Genomic DNA, 15884 nt, shown 5'->3' with positions numbered 1-15884 from the left:
ATGTTTTCATTTTCCAGCTGACAAAATCAAGGCCCAGAGATTTTCTCAAGATCATACCAAAGCTGAAGGTAAAATCCAAAGGTTCTTTCTAGTAAATGAGGGGCCTGCATTTTCTGGGGACCTGCATTTTTTGTTTTCCCAAAGTCTTTGGGAGCACACAGCAAGAAGGCAGAGTGTGCCAAGAGGTTTGTTTTCAAGGGCATTGCTGGTAAAAGCAGAGGTGTTCCACTGCTTCTGGGAAACCTCAGAGAGGGATGTGTAGCTTGGGGTAGTGGGATAGAGAAAACAACTTAGAAAGCAACCAGGTGAGGTTCTGAGGTCTCCTAACCAAGCATTTTATTCACTGGTTGTTGTTCTTGAATTATAAGACATTTTCCTGAATTTTTCTCTTTCCTGGACACAGCTCCAGGTCAGCCTCCTTTAGTGATCCACTTTCTCCCCTGTTTTCCAACTTTTTCGAAAAGTCATTCTTTGCAATTTTTTAACCTCTACCAATTCATTGTATTTCCAGGCTCTACTTTCTCTAAATAACTTTCTCTTCCCTCTTAAAATCATGATCTTAGCAATGAGCATCAGAGAGGCAACTCAGTGACTCTTCTTCTCACAAATGTTATCCCAAAAGTTATCCAAATTTGACCAGGCTTAGAAATGCTATTTAACAAAATGCCTAGTGATCAGGGTGTGTGTATCACATCAAGCCCTTCACACACGTCATCTGAGCAGAACAAACTTTTTTCCTTCTGAAATTATCTTGTAATCTTCCATAGAATTTCTTGAAATCTTCAACGAAATTTGCTACTTACTATACTTCTAATCTTTTAAGAAGTCCTCTAAAAATGAAGAGCTGAATGCCACCCTGTGTACTGGGTAAATAAAAGTCCAGCTTTCTGATTGCTTATTAGTTATACACCCGTAGAGAGTATGTAACAAAGAGGCCTGCTGTTTGCTTTGCTTAATCTGGTCTTAAAATCTCTGCTCCTTTGTCAGAAAACACTATTTGCAATTGTAAAAAAAAATATTTACCAAGGAACTTGGATACCATAAGTCAAAGGCTAAGAGCCAAAGGTCGTAGTTCTCACCCCAAATTTCGTGGACCTGAGAGTCCCCGCTGTGGAGCTCAGCTGCACCAAACAAACATGCTGCTTTGTGAGTCCATTAAGAAGCAGACATTTTAGAAGGGGAAGGCAAGGGAAGGCTGCAGCCTGTTCCTTAGTTAGAAGCATGAACTCTCCAGCCTGCCCTGCATATTCCCTGCTAGGCCTTTGCACTGCATTGTGTCTCCATGGGGAAATTACAGGGACTGCCCTGTTTCATAAACCTGGGAAAAATATTTAACTTATAAATCCTTCAGGGCAGGACTTCTCCCATGGACAGCAGTGACAATATGCTCCTCTAGGGTCAGGCCAGATATTCACCTAAGCATCTCTGTGGGTGGGGTCTCCTGCCCCACAGCAGGGGACAGATGTGTATCCTGAGCACTTCTGTGCGGATTCTTCCTCATCCACAAAGCAGTTTTGTACATCTGACATTGTGGGCTGACTCTTCTAACATGCTTGAATTTACCCCTTCATGTTAATTGTTTTCTGGAAAGACCTGTAATCGGGTGCCTTTCCTAACCACTGGCGTATCTAGCATCTGAGAATGAATCACTATTGTAGATCAGTGAGTTCCAGGACGTGGCCTCAGGGTGCTCTACCCTAAGCAAGAACTCAGCTCTTTCTAAGTCCTGGGCTCACGTCACAAGGTGCAGGTTCTAAAGGTCTGGTCCCCAGCAGGAAGACCATGTCAGGACAGGACAGGAAAAGGAAACAAGATAACCAGAAGGAGTCAGGGAAGTAGGGCTCATGGAGCCATGACATTGTGCCCCAGAGGCTGCCAACCCAGATGGTTCTTTAGCTTGTTAAGCAAGAAGGCTCTGGGGCAGCACTGGCTCCTCACCTCCACACTGGTGTCAGAATCATTGCCCACTTCATGCCATAGGATCTGCAAAGAGGGATGGGGTGGTAGCAATTCCGAGCTTTCTTGGTTTGATCCTCATGTTTTGATTGTCTCATTCTGTTAGGAAATTCTGTAGGTCTCCTTCAGCCCTACCTCAATCTTCTCTGTCAAATTCTTGCCACAACTGCCGCTCTCTTGCTCTCATTAGGGTAAATATCACTGGCCAATGCATCTTGGTTTTTGATTCTGTCTGGAGCTAGCTTCTATCAGAACCATAGCACTAATTACCACTAGCAATGGGCAGCACTGAGCATAAGCTTAAAGAAATGGCTTAATCCAAGGATCTTACCTTGAAGAACCAGGCCTTCCTCCTTGATGGTGTAGACAAATGAGGTGAAGGGAGCCAGAGGGGACTTGGCAATAAGAATCTGCACATAAAGCACATTTTTCTAGGGTTAGTCAAAGGATCAGGGATGGGCCTCTATTCACTCCCCTTCCCACTTTGAGACAAAGTGGTAACATAGGACTGTAAGTCACAAGGCTTATTTAAAAAAAAAAAAAACCATTTTATAACCCAATGTTTAAATGAGTGTTATCCTTTCAAAGTGGTCACCTTAAAAGGCTGTAGACTTATTCCAACTATTCTGTCATCAAATGCCATATTCTTGAATCAATTCTTCTAGAAATAAGTCTCATTATTTTATAACACATGCTTAAATAGCTACCTTTCTGCCCAAAAATAAACCTAGCTTGATTCTCTAATTTTATTTATAAACTTAGCTGTTTTACTAAAAAAATTCAAAGCTTCCTTTAAAAGATTTACTATCACTGCAAATATTCAAAATAACTTGAGAAAGGCAAAGCAATTAAGGTTTCTTTGTTGGCCCTGGTCCTTCACCAAACCCTTTACTACGTGACTACATTTTCTATTACTTAAGGTGTAGAGCATTTCCCATGGTCCTTGATTGTGGGTTTGGGCATATGACTTGCCAGGTGGCATGACATAGGTTGTGCCAGTTCCCAGCCGAGGCCTCAAAAAGCCTCAAGTATTTCTAGTTGTTCTCTTAACATTTGTGCCATCGTCAGAGAAAAATATGTCCATGCCAGTCTGCTATCTCAGAAGAAGGGCAATAGATACCTGAAACAGAGCTGGCCAGGAAGGCTCAGGCTAAAGAGTTGACCCCTAGAGACCCACAGATACACAAGTTAAATATCACTGTATGCCTCTGAGATTTTGGTAGTGGAGTCATGAAGCATTAGTGCGTGCAGCAAGAGTTAACTGATACACCAGCCAAAATATCAAAAAATGTTTTCAGCAATGGCATTTTCCTAAGACAACACTTATTTTAAAGGAGATGGTTATTTGATCATTTAAAAAAATCAGTATCATTAAGCCATTATCACATCTCATATGGTTCTACAGAACCTCTAATAATTAGTAGATTATTTTATTATAGTATTTCTACTGAAGAAGATTAATATCAGTTTCCTGTTTTACACATTAAAACAACATTATCAGAAACAAAGACAGTTTGAACGCTGAACCGTGTAGGTAATCAGGGAGGCAAGAGAGAAAGAAGAAACAATTTCAAATGATCAAAAGGCTTATATATAATATCTTGGTCTATCTTAATTCAACAAATATTTGCTGTCAACTATGAGAAGTGGTGGAAAAATGTGATGAAAAGATCACAGGTTTTAGTCATAAGCTTGGAATCTAGCTCTTCCACTGATCAGCTAGGAGCCTATGGCAGAGCCTACAATTTTCCTCTAGCAGCCATTCCCCTTCTTCCCTTTAGTAAATAACTCCCCAAGTTTCCACATTTCTCTGCTTCTTTTGCAAGTAGGTGTGGCTATGTGACCAAGCTTTGACTAGCAGAATGTGAGTACAAATGATAGGTAGAAATTCTGGATTATGTTTTCATAAGAAAACTGCGTGCCCTCCACTTTCTCTTTCGCTCTTCCCAAGGCAGGAACCAGATCCAAGCAAATGGGTGTGGACAACACTCTGGGGATGACAAGGCAGCATGAGAGAGGGAAGCTGGGTGGCTTCAGAGAGCATCAGTGTCTCCCACTCGGGGTCACCAGTCCTCTCAGGGCAGAGCCACTTGGCTCAACCACTGTATTTTGACATCTTTGATGCTACAGTGCAGCCTGAATTCTAACCAAAACTGTGACTCTGGACAACCTAAACTTGTTAAGTCTCAGTTTCCCCACCTGTAAAATGGTGATAAAAACACCTTCCTAAGTGGCATTATTATGAGGATTAAATTAAGTATACAAAATACCTGTCACTGTGTCAAACACAAAATAAGTTCATAATAAATAATAGGAACATTTCCAACTAACCCATCACATATGGTTCCCTTAACCCTCACTCACCAAATAACAATATACTTGGCTCCTACCAGAAGAAAGTCTCCAGTTGAGTTGCAGTAATTTTTACAAATGTTCTAAAGTTATTTAGATACACTAGTTCATCATTCTCAGAACCAATGAGAAGAAAGTATAGGTGGGCATTTACACTTTCATGTCAAAAATATCTCATTTGAAAATTAAGGTAGATCGCTTTCTGCCTGAGACAGTTCGGAGATGGTTCAATGTGAATTTATTTATTTATTTATTTATTTATTTATTTATTATTTTTTTGAGACAGAGTCTAGCTCTGTCACCCAGGCTGGAGTGCAGTGGTGCAATCTCGGCTTACTGCAAGCTCCACCTCCCGGGTTCACACCATTCTCCTGCCTCAGCCTCCTGAGTAGCTGGGACTACAGGCGCCCACCACCACGCCCAGCTAATTTTTTGTATTTTTAGTGGAGACGGGGTTTCACTGTGTTAGCCAGGATGGTCTCAATCTCCTGACCTCGTGATCCGCCCGCCCTGGCCTCCCAAAGTGCTGGGATTACAGGCGTGAGCCACCATGCCCAGCCCGGTTCAATGTGAATTTTAAGGATATCCCTTAGAAGGGGAATGGCATGGTAGAAGAAAAAACAGTGGTTCTCGATTTTAATGTGGGTTTGCATCACCTGTGGGTCCTGTTGACCTACACATTCTGATTCTTTAGGTTTTGAGTGGAGCCTGAGAGAGTCTGCATTTCTAACAGGCTTCCAAGAGACGATGATGCTGTGGTTCATAGACCACATTTTGAGTAGCCAGGTTCTAGGCAATTAGCCTGATTGAAGAGTCTAAGATGGAGAAGCAAGAGATGGGAGATGTGGGGCCAGTTAGGAGGCAACTCCAATAATTCAGTGATGAGATGATAAGGGCCTAAACTATAGCTGTGCCAGAAAGAGTGGTAAAAAAGGAAATGGATAAGATAAACGTAAATCCTTTAGATCAAATAGCAGTAAAAATAAACTAAACATATAAAAAAATCTCAGATCTTTGTTGTCTGTATGTAGCAACTAGACATGAAACCAAAAGGGTGTAAATAGCAATAAATAAAGTATCATGCTATATTTTTAAAAAATTACCATTTTTATTTTATGCACTGCAGAAACTGAGACCCAGAAAAAAAGAATGTAATATTTCAATGAGACACAAGAATGGCATCTGAGCCTAAGCCTTCCAACTCTGTGGTGCTAACTCCACCTTCTAATAGCCAGTCTATGAGCAAGCCCTGAACCCCAGCAAAAAGGATCTCACACCTGGAGGGACCTCTCTGCCGGAAATCAAAGAGTTTGGACAGGTCACTGATTAATGCACTGTCCTTCTGGAGCAGGATTTATAATGAGTCATCAAAAGGATGATCTGTGTGCAGTTAGAAAAAAGGAAGTGATAAGTTATGTCAGATGAATTCCATTTCCTTTCTTTGGAAAAGAACTTCCAGACTGATAGATCAGAGGGCTACCACCAACAAAAAATATCTGATTTCAGCAAAAAATGTGACAAACTCTCTTGATAGCCTTCTGGATAAAGTGAAGATAAGTTGAGCTGGGTGCTAATACCATTAAGTGGACTTGTGAGTGACCAAAAGGTCAGTAGTAACCTGGTGAGGGGCAGAAACCTCTAGTAGAATGTACAGAATTCTAGCTTGGTCTTACTGACTTGAAGGAGATTGCTGATGTATTCAATTACACCCATACAACAAATATGAAATCCAGCAGGGAACAGAACTGACAAAAACTGCTCCTTTAATACAGCTTACATTCTAAAGAAAGATAAGAAGTACAAAATAAATAAAATATGTTATGTTCGATGAGTATATGTGCAATGGATGAAAAGAGCAGATAAAGAATATAGGAAGTGTATTGGACTGGAGGTGGGGGCATCAATTTTGAATAGAGTATCACGAGATCTCACTGAAGAGGTGACATTTGGACTTGTGAATCATGTAACTAAACCCATTGATGAGATGCTGAATTGATGGGAAGGTAACAGAAGACAAAAAATTTAGAGAAAGAGGTCATATATTAGATCAGATAAACATGATATCAAAACAAATCTCAATTTGGTTAGAATGTTGGAACAAATCCTACACATTGTTTGGGATGCAATTTTATTGAACTAAATGAAATGCCTTGTCCTTGAGAACAGAGCACCAATGATTCATTATGGAACAGGCAAAATGAGATTCAACGTTCAGAAAATGGAATGTTGGTTAACTATAGTTCAATATTAGTCAGCTGTGAGATGTAATTCTCAAAAATCTAGCAAGTTCTCAGGTTATATCAATGGAGATATAGTATGTGGAACAAGGGAGGTGATAGTCCTGCTCTCCTTCTCACCCAGGAAACCATGCCTGATGCAATGTGTTTGGACTGGGGCCCAAATTCCAAAAGAAAAAATGACAAACAAGAAGGTGGTTGGAGGCCCAAAGCAACCCATGACCACAAACACTTCAATGCAAACATCATGGTAAGAGGACTGGAGTGAAAATTCATATTGCTTTTCTATGGGTTTTCTAACCTGAAGATTCTATAATATTATATACTAGTATATACTATGTGAAGATGCATATTGCTTTTACTATGAGTTTTCTAACCTGAAGATTCTGTCATATGCTAGTATTATACACTAGTACATACTATGTGAAGATGCATATTGCTTTCACTATGAGTTTTCTAACCTGAAGATTCGGTAATATTATATACTACTATATACTATGTTAAGATGTATATTGCTTTCACTATGAGTTTTCTAACCTGAAGATTCTGTAATATTATATACTACTATATACTATGTTAAGATGTATATTGCTTTCACTATGAGTTTTCTAACCTGAAGATTCTGTAATATTATATGCTAGTATTATATACTATATGAAGATGCATATTGCTTTTGAGTTTTCTAACCTGAAGATTCTATAGTATTATATACTAGTGACAGGAAGTGTAAATTAGCTTTCTAGCCCAATATATTTCAGGAAAAAAAGTGACGCTTGCCATGTATCTTTGTGGATACATATAGATTCCTCCCTTTTTTTGATCTGAATTAATGCCCCATGACCCTTCTGCCATTCAAACTATAAACTATCCTCTTCTAAAGTAGACAACCCCCTAGCAGATAATTTAGGCTGTGCTGGTTCAGATGTTCATCCATCCCATAAATCTGGGGAGTTCTAATCATTGTCTGACTTAGGTGGTTTTCAAGTATCATTCTATCTTCTTCAATACATGGTGCCCTGCAGGGAGGCCTAGGAACTTAATAAAACAACAGGGCCCTAGTGAAAAATTCTGATCGCACTCAAACCTGTGTGCAATGTGTGAAAGTTGGCTTTGGAAGTCTGAGGGTTCAAAGAAATATGTAACTGAGCAAGAATGAGTGTAGACATATGTGGCTCAGAAAGCCTGGGGCTCCTTGTGGTAGGTATGTGGTATGTGGGCAGTTAATCCCATCTCCCACAAATAGCCAAATTGTTTCTTCTTGAATATTTCCTTCATATCAGACCAGCTTGGCTTTAACTGCACTCTAACAAATACACTTTCTCCTCTCTTTACCTATCCTTGCAAGGAAAGTGGTCACCCATATTTTAAAATTCTTTGGAGGGGTCGGGCCTGTAATCTCAGCACTTTGGGAGGTTGAGGCAGGAGGATTGCTGGAGGCCAGGAGTTTGAGACCAGCCTGGGCAACATCGTGAGACTCTGTTTTCATTAACTGATCCAACTATCCATCAATTCTTTGGAGGAACATTTAAGGTATATCCAACATGTACTCGATGCTGGATCCCCAATCCCACTACCATCTGGAAGCAATTTTCATTATTTGTGCCATCCACCCACCCATCCATGCACTTTTTCAATCCACAAATATTTACTGGGCTCTTTTCTCTGTGCTTGGCACTGTTGTAGGTGCAGGGGATAGAGCAGGGAATAAGACAGAGAGGTCCGTGATCTCATAGAGCTGACATTCTGGTGGCAGAAGACAGACAATACAGGGAAGCCTTTGGGCTTTTTCCACTGTGACATTCCACTATGTGCTCCTCACTCTAGGGCATTCAATCCATCCATCAACAAACATTTATTGAGTACCACACTCTGGGCCAGGCAGATTCAATTTACACTCTGTAAATCTGCACTTATTAAAATACTGCTACCTGTTTCTACCTCAGTTTATTTTTTAGAGGCAAGCTCTGAATTTTCAGTGGGACTCAGCAGATCTGGGGCATTTTCTGTAATCTCACTCTGTTCCCTTCTCTAGGGCCCAATATGGTGCTTTTCAGCTGAGGGCTCCTAGAATGATGGGCAGGCATCTTCCTCACTGTTCTTCACTTCATCCCTATGCTGGTGTGTGGAGGTTTCTCTCCAATGACAAGTAGAAACACAGAGGCCTATGTACTCTAAATAAAGCGTGGAAGGAAAATTGGCCATTGGGGCCCATGGGCTTCTCCTTGTAAACTCTCTCCTCCTTCTTTTATGTCCCTCTCCCCAGGTTTCTATTTTGCTGTCAGTAAATAAGCTGTCAGCTAATTCTCTCTACCCCTAAAGTGAGGGCTGGTAAACCTTCACGCATTAGCCCTCTCAGGTGTGTCTGCATTGTAATATAAGACTCTCAAAAAAGAGAAATGGTCTGTCATGATAGAAAGTGCAATAGGACTGGGGTGGGTAGGGGAGACTTCCAGGGTTCCTACAGTAATAATGCTGATGAGAACAACAACAACCAATGGACATTAATCTTCACAATAATCCTCAAAGGTAGGTAGCTTATAAGTACTGAAGCTGGGTTCCAACCCAGGCTACCTGGTTCTGTACTACCTGGTCTGTACTTTTAACCACCATGATGGCAGCTCCCGATCTGCCACATACAACTCAATTTACTTTTCTGGGATAATACATTAAATGAGGCAGGATACATAACAGCAAATAAGGGCTTTTTTTTTTTTTTTTCCCCTGCATGGATATTGCATGATTCAAGACAAAGAAGGGAGCTGGACAGGGTATCCGTGCGGGCTGCCTCAGCTGTTCGCAAGCTTCCACACTGGCAGTCTTCCTTCTGCCCTTCATCCCTGAAAGTCTAAATACAAATGTCACCTCTTCCAGAAGCTTCAGCTGATTTCTCCAGCCTAAAGTCATCTCTCTCTAATCTCTTCATACTTTATCTGTACTCTCTAATTATTAGTTTTCTTTACTGTTTTATGGTTAATGTTACCTCAATTTAACATAATCTATTTGACCCATTCTTGTTGTTGCTGCTCCTTCTGGTCCCACAAACCTCTAGTGTGGTGCTATATACGTAAGAGAAGCTTCATTATGAAATACAAGAATGAATGAGTGAATAAATGCACAAATTGATGACCCACAGAAGCTCTACTGATTCATATCCATTTTTAGGACTTATCTGGTTCCCTCTTCCCAGAGTTAGGGGACTCAGAAAATGCCATAGAAAACAGCAGGCTTCCCAGTCAATCACTGCCAAGATTCTCAGCTTGGCCAGGCCCAAAGTCAAGTCTTTGGTTTCAGCTTGCTATAGCATCACATGTTTTTCCTGGCCTGATCCCACTTCTAAGAGGCTCAGAAAGTGGAAAAGGAGCCACAGAACAGAAAGTGCTGGGCATAGTCACCCCAGGCCTTCTCCAGGATGGCAACACCTTCTAGGGATAGTGTCTGGGTCCTCCTTTTTAAAGTATAGGTGTGGCCCTCATCTGAGGCAACCCAGCCCAGTCCTTCTCCATGGGTGGCTAGGAAGGCCAGTGCGGAGCAGGCAGCACAGAGATGTCAGGAACCTTGGGCACAGGCTACCCTGGAGGCTGCTTTTTTTTGTTTGTTTTTTTGAGATGGAGTCTTGCTCTTGTTGCTCAGGTTGGAGTGCAGCGGTGTGATCTTGGCTCACTGCAACCTCCGCCTCACGGGTTCAGGTGATTCTCCTGCCTCAGCCTCCCAAGTAGCTGGGATTACAGGCACCTGCCACCACTCCCAGCTAATTTTTTGTATTTTTAGTAGAGACCAGATTTCACCATGTTGGCCAGGCTGGTCTCGAACTCCTGACCTCAGGTGATCCACCCGCTTCAGCCTCCCAAAGTGCTGGGATTATAGGTGTGAGCCACTGCGCCCGGCCTGGAGGCTGCTTTTATAGACTTCTGGTCCTGGCAGTTTACATGAGTTCCTGCAATACAGCCCCAGCCTCAGGAAAAAGTGAGTTTTGCCTTTGTGGCCCAGGAAAGCAGACATGAATAGGCGGCCATGAGGCTGAGGGTAAGCTGGCACTGATTCTTCTACTTTCTCTTCTCTAATTCCTGTGCCAGGAAGGCTTCCTGTACACCAGTCATGAATTCTTCCTCTCTTCTACTTCCTTCCCCTTCCCACCCCAACCCCAAATCTCACATTGGTTGGGAGGTGAAAGGAAGAGTGAAATGATCTGGCAGAGGAAAAGTATAAGCAGAAGAGTTTCTTCCTGTAAGGACAGGTGGTAGGACTGGCTTTCTTTCTATCCCTGCTATCTGCTATAAGATGTGGGGCCCAGAGACAATGTAATACGTTCAGCAAAGAGAAGTACAGCAAGAAGAAATTGAAGTAGATAGCTCCCCAATATGACTTTGCATCCATCCACAATTTCCTGTCCTGCTAGTTTTTTAATCCTGTCTCAGTCTCCCTCATGATCAGCAAGATTACGTGGTCGTTGATAAATTCAGTGGGGATTTCCTTGTTGAATGTGTCTGATGCTTTTCATCTTCATGCAAGGGTCCTGTCGAGAAATTAGGGAGGAAGCCCACTGACTGAAATGTCCTTCTACAGGGACCCTATTATCTCACTTCAACTTGAGTCCTAGGCTAATAAAACCCATTGGTAAGTTAAACAAACCTTTCCTCTAGCTATGCCAAGTGTCTGCGACAGAAATCCTTCATGCCAGGGTTTTCCTCCTTGTCCAAGACTTAGAAAAAAGTTGTTTTCTCAGCTGCTTTGAAGCTCAGGAAGAGAGCCAGGGAGGCAAACAAACCAGTTAGTCTTGCATCAGATAATTCAACAGGCTTTTGATAACCCCAAAGTCTTCTGTCCCTTCCCAGGTTGAGCTGAACTCTCCAAGCCAAAGGACAGAAGGGCCGGAAATGCTCCAGACAGGAAGATCTGTGACTGGAATGAGGCCATAGGATCAGGGGAGCTTGAAGTGTACCCAGTGATCCTCACAGGAATTCCCCATTGTGTTGCGAGAGCTGGAGGGAAAGGTGGCAGAGGTCCAACTCCCAGTCTGTAGTTGGATCTTAGACTGATTAGAATCTGCTTCATCACTTGGAAAATCACTCTGCATGGAATACTGAAGCCTCAACACCAGCAGCTTTGCAGTATTATGCGGGCAGAGCAGAGAATGAGTTTAGCGGCATCTAAACTGCCTTCTCAAAATAGAAGAGCAAGATCTGTAGAAGTAATATAGTGCTGGAAAATGGCAGGATGGAAAAATGAACTGTATTTGAGCAGGCATGAATTTATTAATTTGTCTACCTGTGGCCTACTTCCCAAGTTTTTCTACAGAAATTAGGGGACATAAAGTAAGCTGATCTGAATCCCTAAAAAATATAATATAAATAATAATATACAATATAATAATATGATATATAAATAATATAATTGTAGTCTCTGGGAAGAGTCTCTTAGGAATTTTGACCCTGAGGTTATAAGATCCTATTTCCTCATAGAATATCATTATGCTCTTGTATAACACCTCTCTGGTGATTGTTTTCAAAATGTTTACCTATAATACAACACATCAAGTTCCCAAAGTATAAGAAAGTATTGCCTAGAAAAGAGCTAGGGCTCCTTAAAGAAAATATTAATTTTTTCTGATCAGTAGGATGTTAACTTAGTAAATTATGGAATAGTAAATAGTTCAGGGTCAGAATGACATTTTGAGTTTACTGTTTTTTCCTCAACATTTTATTATGAACCTTTTCAAACATAAAACAAAAGTGAAAGAATTTTATAGTGAATACCCATAAACATATCAACTGGTTCTACCATTAACATTTTATTACTTGAACCCAGGAATTTGAGGTTGTAATGAGCTATGATTAGCTCTCCAGCCTGGGTGACAGACCAAGGCCCTGTCTCAAAAAACAGAAACAAAAAGACCAAAATAATTTTATTACACTTGTTTTTTAGCACATATCTATTTATCTGTCACCCCATCTTATTTTTTGTTCTGGTTGTTATTACATTTCAAAGTAAATTGCAAACATCAGTACACTTTTCTCTAACTACTTTAGCATGCATATAGTTAACTACAAGCTTAATATTTATTAACACAATTTAAAAACCATTTGGTTTTTTTTTTTTTTTTCAGTGAACTTTACATGTGGTTTGAAAGTGTTAATAATTCCTAGGGCTGGGTGCGGTGGCTCACGCCTGTAATCCCAGCACTTTGGGAGGCCGAGGTGGGCGTATCACGAGGTCAGGAGATTGAGACCATCCTGGGTAACATAGTGAAACCCTGTCTCTACTAAAAAAAAAAAAAAAATTAGCTGGGCGTGGTGGCACGTGCCTGTAATCCCAGCTACTCGGGAGGCTGAGGCAGGAGAATCGCTTGAACCCAGGAGGTGGAGGTTGCAGTGAGCTGAGATTGTGTCACTGCACTCCAGCCTGGCAACAAAGCTAGACTCCGTCTCAAAAAAAAAAGAAAGTATTAGTAATTCTTCCTGAATTATACCACAATCAGAGAAAACTTATCAACTACAAATATATGGTAGTATGCAAATTTATACAGTCAAAAATATGGGCCACCAATTCTTTCTACATTAATATCAGCTTTATTTAGGTATAATATACATGCAATAATTTTTTAACATAAGCATTTAAACTGCATATTTCCCTATAACTACTGCTTTAACTACACCACATAAGCTTTGATATGTTGTATTTTTGTTTTCATTTTCACTCATTTCTAATTTCTCTTGTGATTTATTCTTTGAACTATTGCTTATTTAGGGGTGTGTCTGTGTGTGTTTTTAAATTTGCACACAACTGAGAATTTCCAAATTTTCCTTTTGTTACTGATTATCGATTTCATCCCAGGGCTGGGCGTGTTGGCTCACACCTATAATACCAGCACTTTGGGAGGCCGAGGTGATCAGATCACTTGAGGCCAGGAGTTCAAGACCAGCCTGACCAACATGGCAAAACCCTGTCTCTACTAAACATACAAAAATTAGTTGGGTGCCATGGTGCATGCCTGTAATCCCAGCTACTCAGGTGGCCGAGGCACAAGAATTGCTTGAACCTGGGAGGCAGAGGTTGCAGTGAGCCAAGATCGTGCTACTGCACTCCAGCCTGGGTGACACAGTGAGACTCTGTCTCAAAAAAACCAAAAAAAAAAAAAAAAAAAAAAAAAAAAAAAAAAAAATCATTCCATTGTGATTGGAGAAGTTTGTATGATTTCAATCTTTTAAATTTATTGAGGCTCAACTTGTAGTCTAATTTATACTTGAGAAGAACATGTATCTGCTGTTGTTTAGAGTGTTCTATAGATGCCTTTGAGGTCTAGTTGGCATAGAGTATTGTTTGAGTCTTCTATTTCTTTGCTGAACTTCTGTCCAATTGTCCTATCCATTATTGAAAGTGGGGTATTGAAGCCTCCAGCTATTATCATTGAATTTCTATTTCTCCCTTCAATTATATTAGTTTTTGCTTCATGTATCTTGGGGCACAGGTGTTAGGTGCACATACATTTATAGTTATGTCTTCCTGATGGAGCAATCCTTTTATAATTATAAAATGTCTCTTTTTTTGTTTCCAGTAATGATTTTTGTCTTACAGTCTATTCTGTCTGACAGTAGCATAGCCATTCCAGCTTTCTTTACTGTTTGCATGACATGTATTTTTCCATCTTTTTACTTTCAGCCTATTTGTGTCTAACTCAAAGTGTGTCTCCTGTAGACAGCATATATAGTTGGATCATGTTGTTTTTAAAAAAAATTATTCTGTCAATCTCTGCCTTTTGGTTGGAGCATTAATCAACTCACGTTTAATGTAATTATTGATAAAGTAGGATATATGCCTGCCATTTTGCTATTTGTTTTCTGTGTGTATTTCCTTTTTGTTCCTCTGTTTTGCCATTACTGTCTTCTGTCATTACTGCATTCTTTGTGTTAGGTATTTTTCTAGTATACAATTTTAACTCTCTTGTTGTTTCTTCCACTATGCATTTTTGAGTTATTTTCTTAGAGGCTGCCCTGAGGATTGTCATTAACATTTTAACTTAAAACTAGTTCAGATTGATACCACCTTAATTTCAATTGTTTGCAAAAAATGTGCATCAATATAGCTCTATTCTCTTCCCCTTCCTTGTACTATTGTCATACAAATTACATCTTTATACATTATAAGCCCATCTACACAGTTTCATAATTCTTGCTTTTTGCAGTTATCTTTCAAATCAGGTGGGAGAGGAAAAGAATTACAAACAAAAATACATTCTATTGTCTTTTGCATTTACCTACATATTTATCTTTACCAACACACTTTTAAAAAAAAATTTTTTTTTAATTTTTTGAGACAGAGTCTCGCTCTGTCACCCAGGCTGGAGTGCAGTGGCGCAATCTCGGCTCACTGCAACCTCCGCCTCCTGGGTTCATGCCATTCTCCTGCCTCAGCCTCCCGAGTAGCTGGGACTACAGGCGCCCGCCACCACGTCTGGCTAATTTTTTTTTGTATTTTTAGTAGAGATGGGGTTTCACCATGTTAGCCAGGATGGTCTTGATCTCCTTACCTCGTGATCTACCTGTCTTGACCTCCCAAAGTGCTGGGATTACAGGTGTGAGCCACCACGCCTGGCTACACACTTTACTTTTTCATACTGATTTGAGTTACTCTCTAGTGTCCTTTCATTTCAGCCTGAAGAATTCTTTGTAGTATTTTCTGTATGGCAGGTGTTTCTCTTATATTTTGTTTTCTCTGGAAATGTCTTAATTTCTCCTTCAGTTTTGAAGGATAATATTGCTGGATATAGAATTCTGGATTGACAGTCTTTTTGTTTCAAGAGTTTGAATATGTTATTCAATTACCTTCTGGCTTCTGTGGTTTCTGATGAGAAGTCAGTCAGTTAATTTTATTGAAGGTCCCTTATACATGAAGCCACTTCGTGGTCCACTAATGACATGACAGATTTCCTTAAATGCTGTGAATCAGTAAATCTTTCAGCCTGTGTGTGTGTATGTTGGGGCATGCATTCAATACTCCATCAAGCCATATAACTCTGTTTCATTCTTCACTTCCTTCTTGCACACAGCCTCAAGGTCAGCTGGAAGTGAGATCTTCAGGTTTTCTCAGCTCTTACAAAGCCCTGGATATCTATGTGGCCCTCTAGATTCCTGGTGTATGTAGGAGCTTTATAAAACCCACTGTAGCTATCTCATTCCCCCAGATTTTCCTTTTGTATTTTTTGGTCAGCCTCTTGTTGGCACTACCTGGTAATGGAGCCTTGGGCAGCCATGATGGTGAGCAATTACCACTGGCTGTTTTTGACAAATGCTCTGTGGATAGTGCTGTTCACACAGGCCAAGTTCTGAATCTAAGTCAAATAAA

The 15884-nt window shown here is 40.6% G+C and overlaps 1 protein-coding gene across 7 annotated transcripts in view; it reads right to left on the bottom strand.

The window, feature by feature from the left end:
• Positions 1 to 15884, bottom strand: part of RAD51B (RAD51 paralog B) — a 909884-nt gene that overhangs the window by 262423 nt on the left and 631577 nt on the right. For all 7 annotated transcript variants that reach the window (XM_063697920.1, XM_055362180.2, XM_031001916.3 and 4 more), the window contains one exon: positions 2288 to 2366. In XM_063697920.1, coding sequence (XP_063553990.1) covers positions 2288 to 2366 — 79 coding nt within the window. The remainder of the gene's footprint in view (positions 1 to 2287; positions 2367 to 15884) is intronic.

The sequence above is a fragment of the Gorilla gorilla genome, chromosome 15 (assembly GCF_029281585.2).
Source record: "Gorilla gorilla gorilla isolate KB3781 chromosome 15, NHGRI_mGorGor1-v2.1_pri, whole genome shotgun sequence".
NCBI classification, from domain to species: domain Eukaryota; kingdom Metazoa; phylum Chordata; class Mammalia; order Primates; family Hominidae; genus Gorilla; species Gorilla gorilla.
The sequence above is the reverse complement of the archived record's forward strand: the minus strand, read 5'-3'. Positions and strand labels throughout refer to the sequence as shown.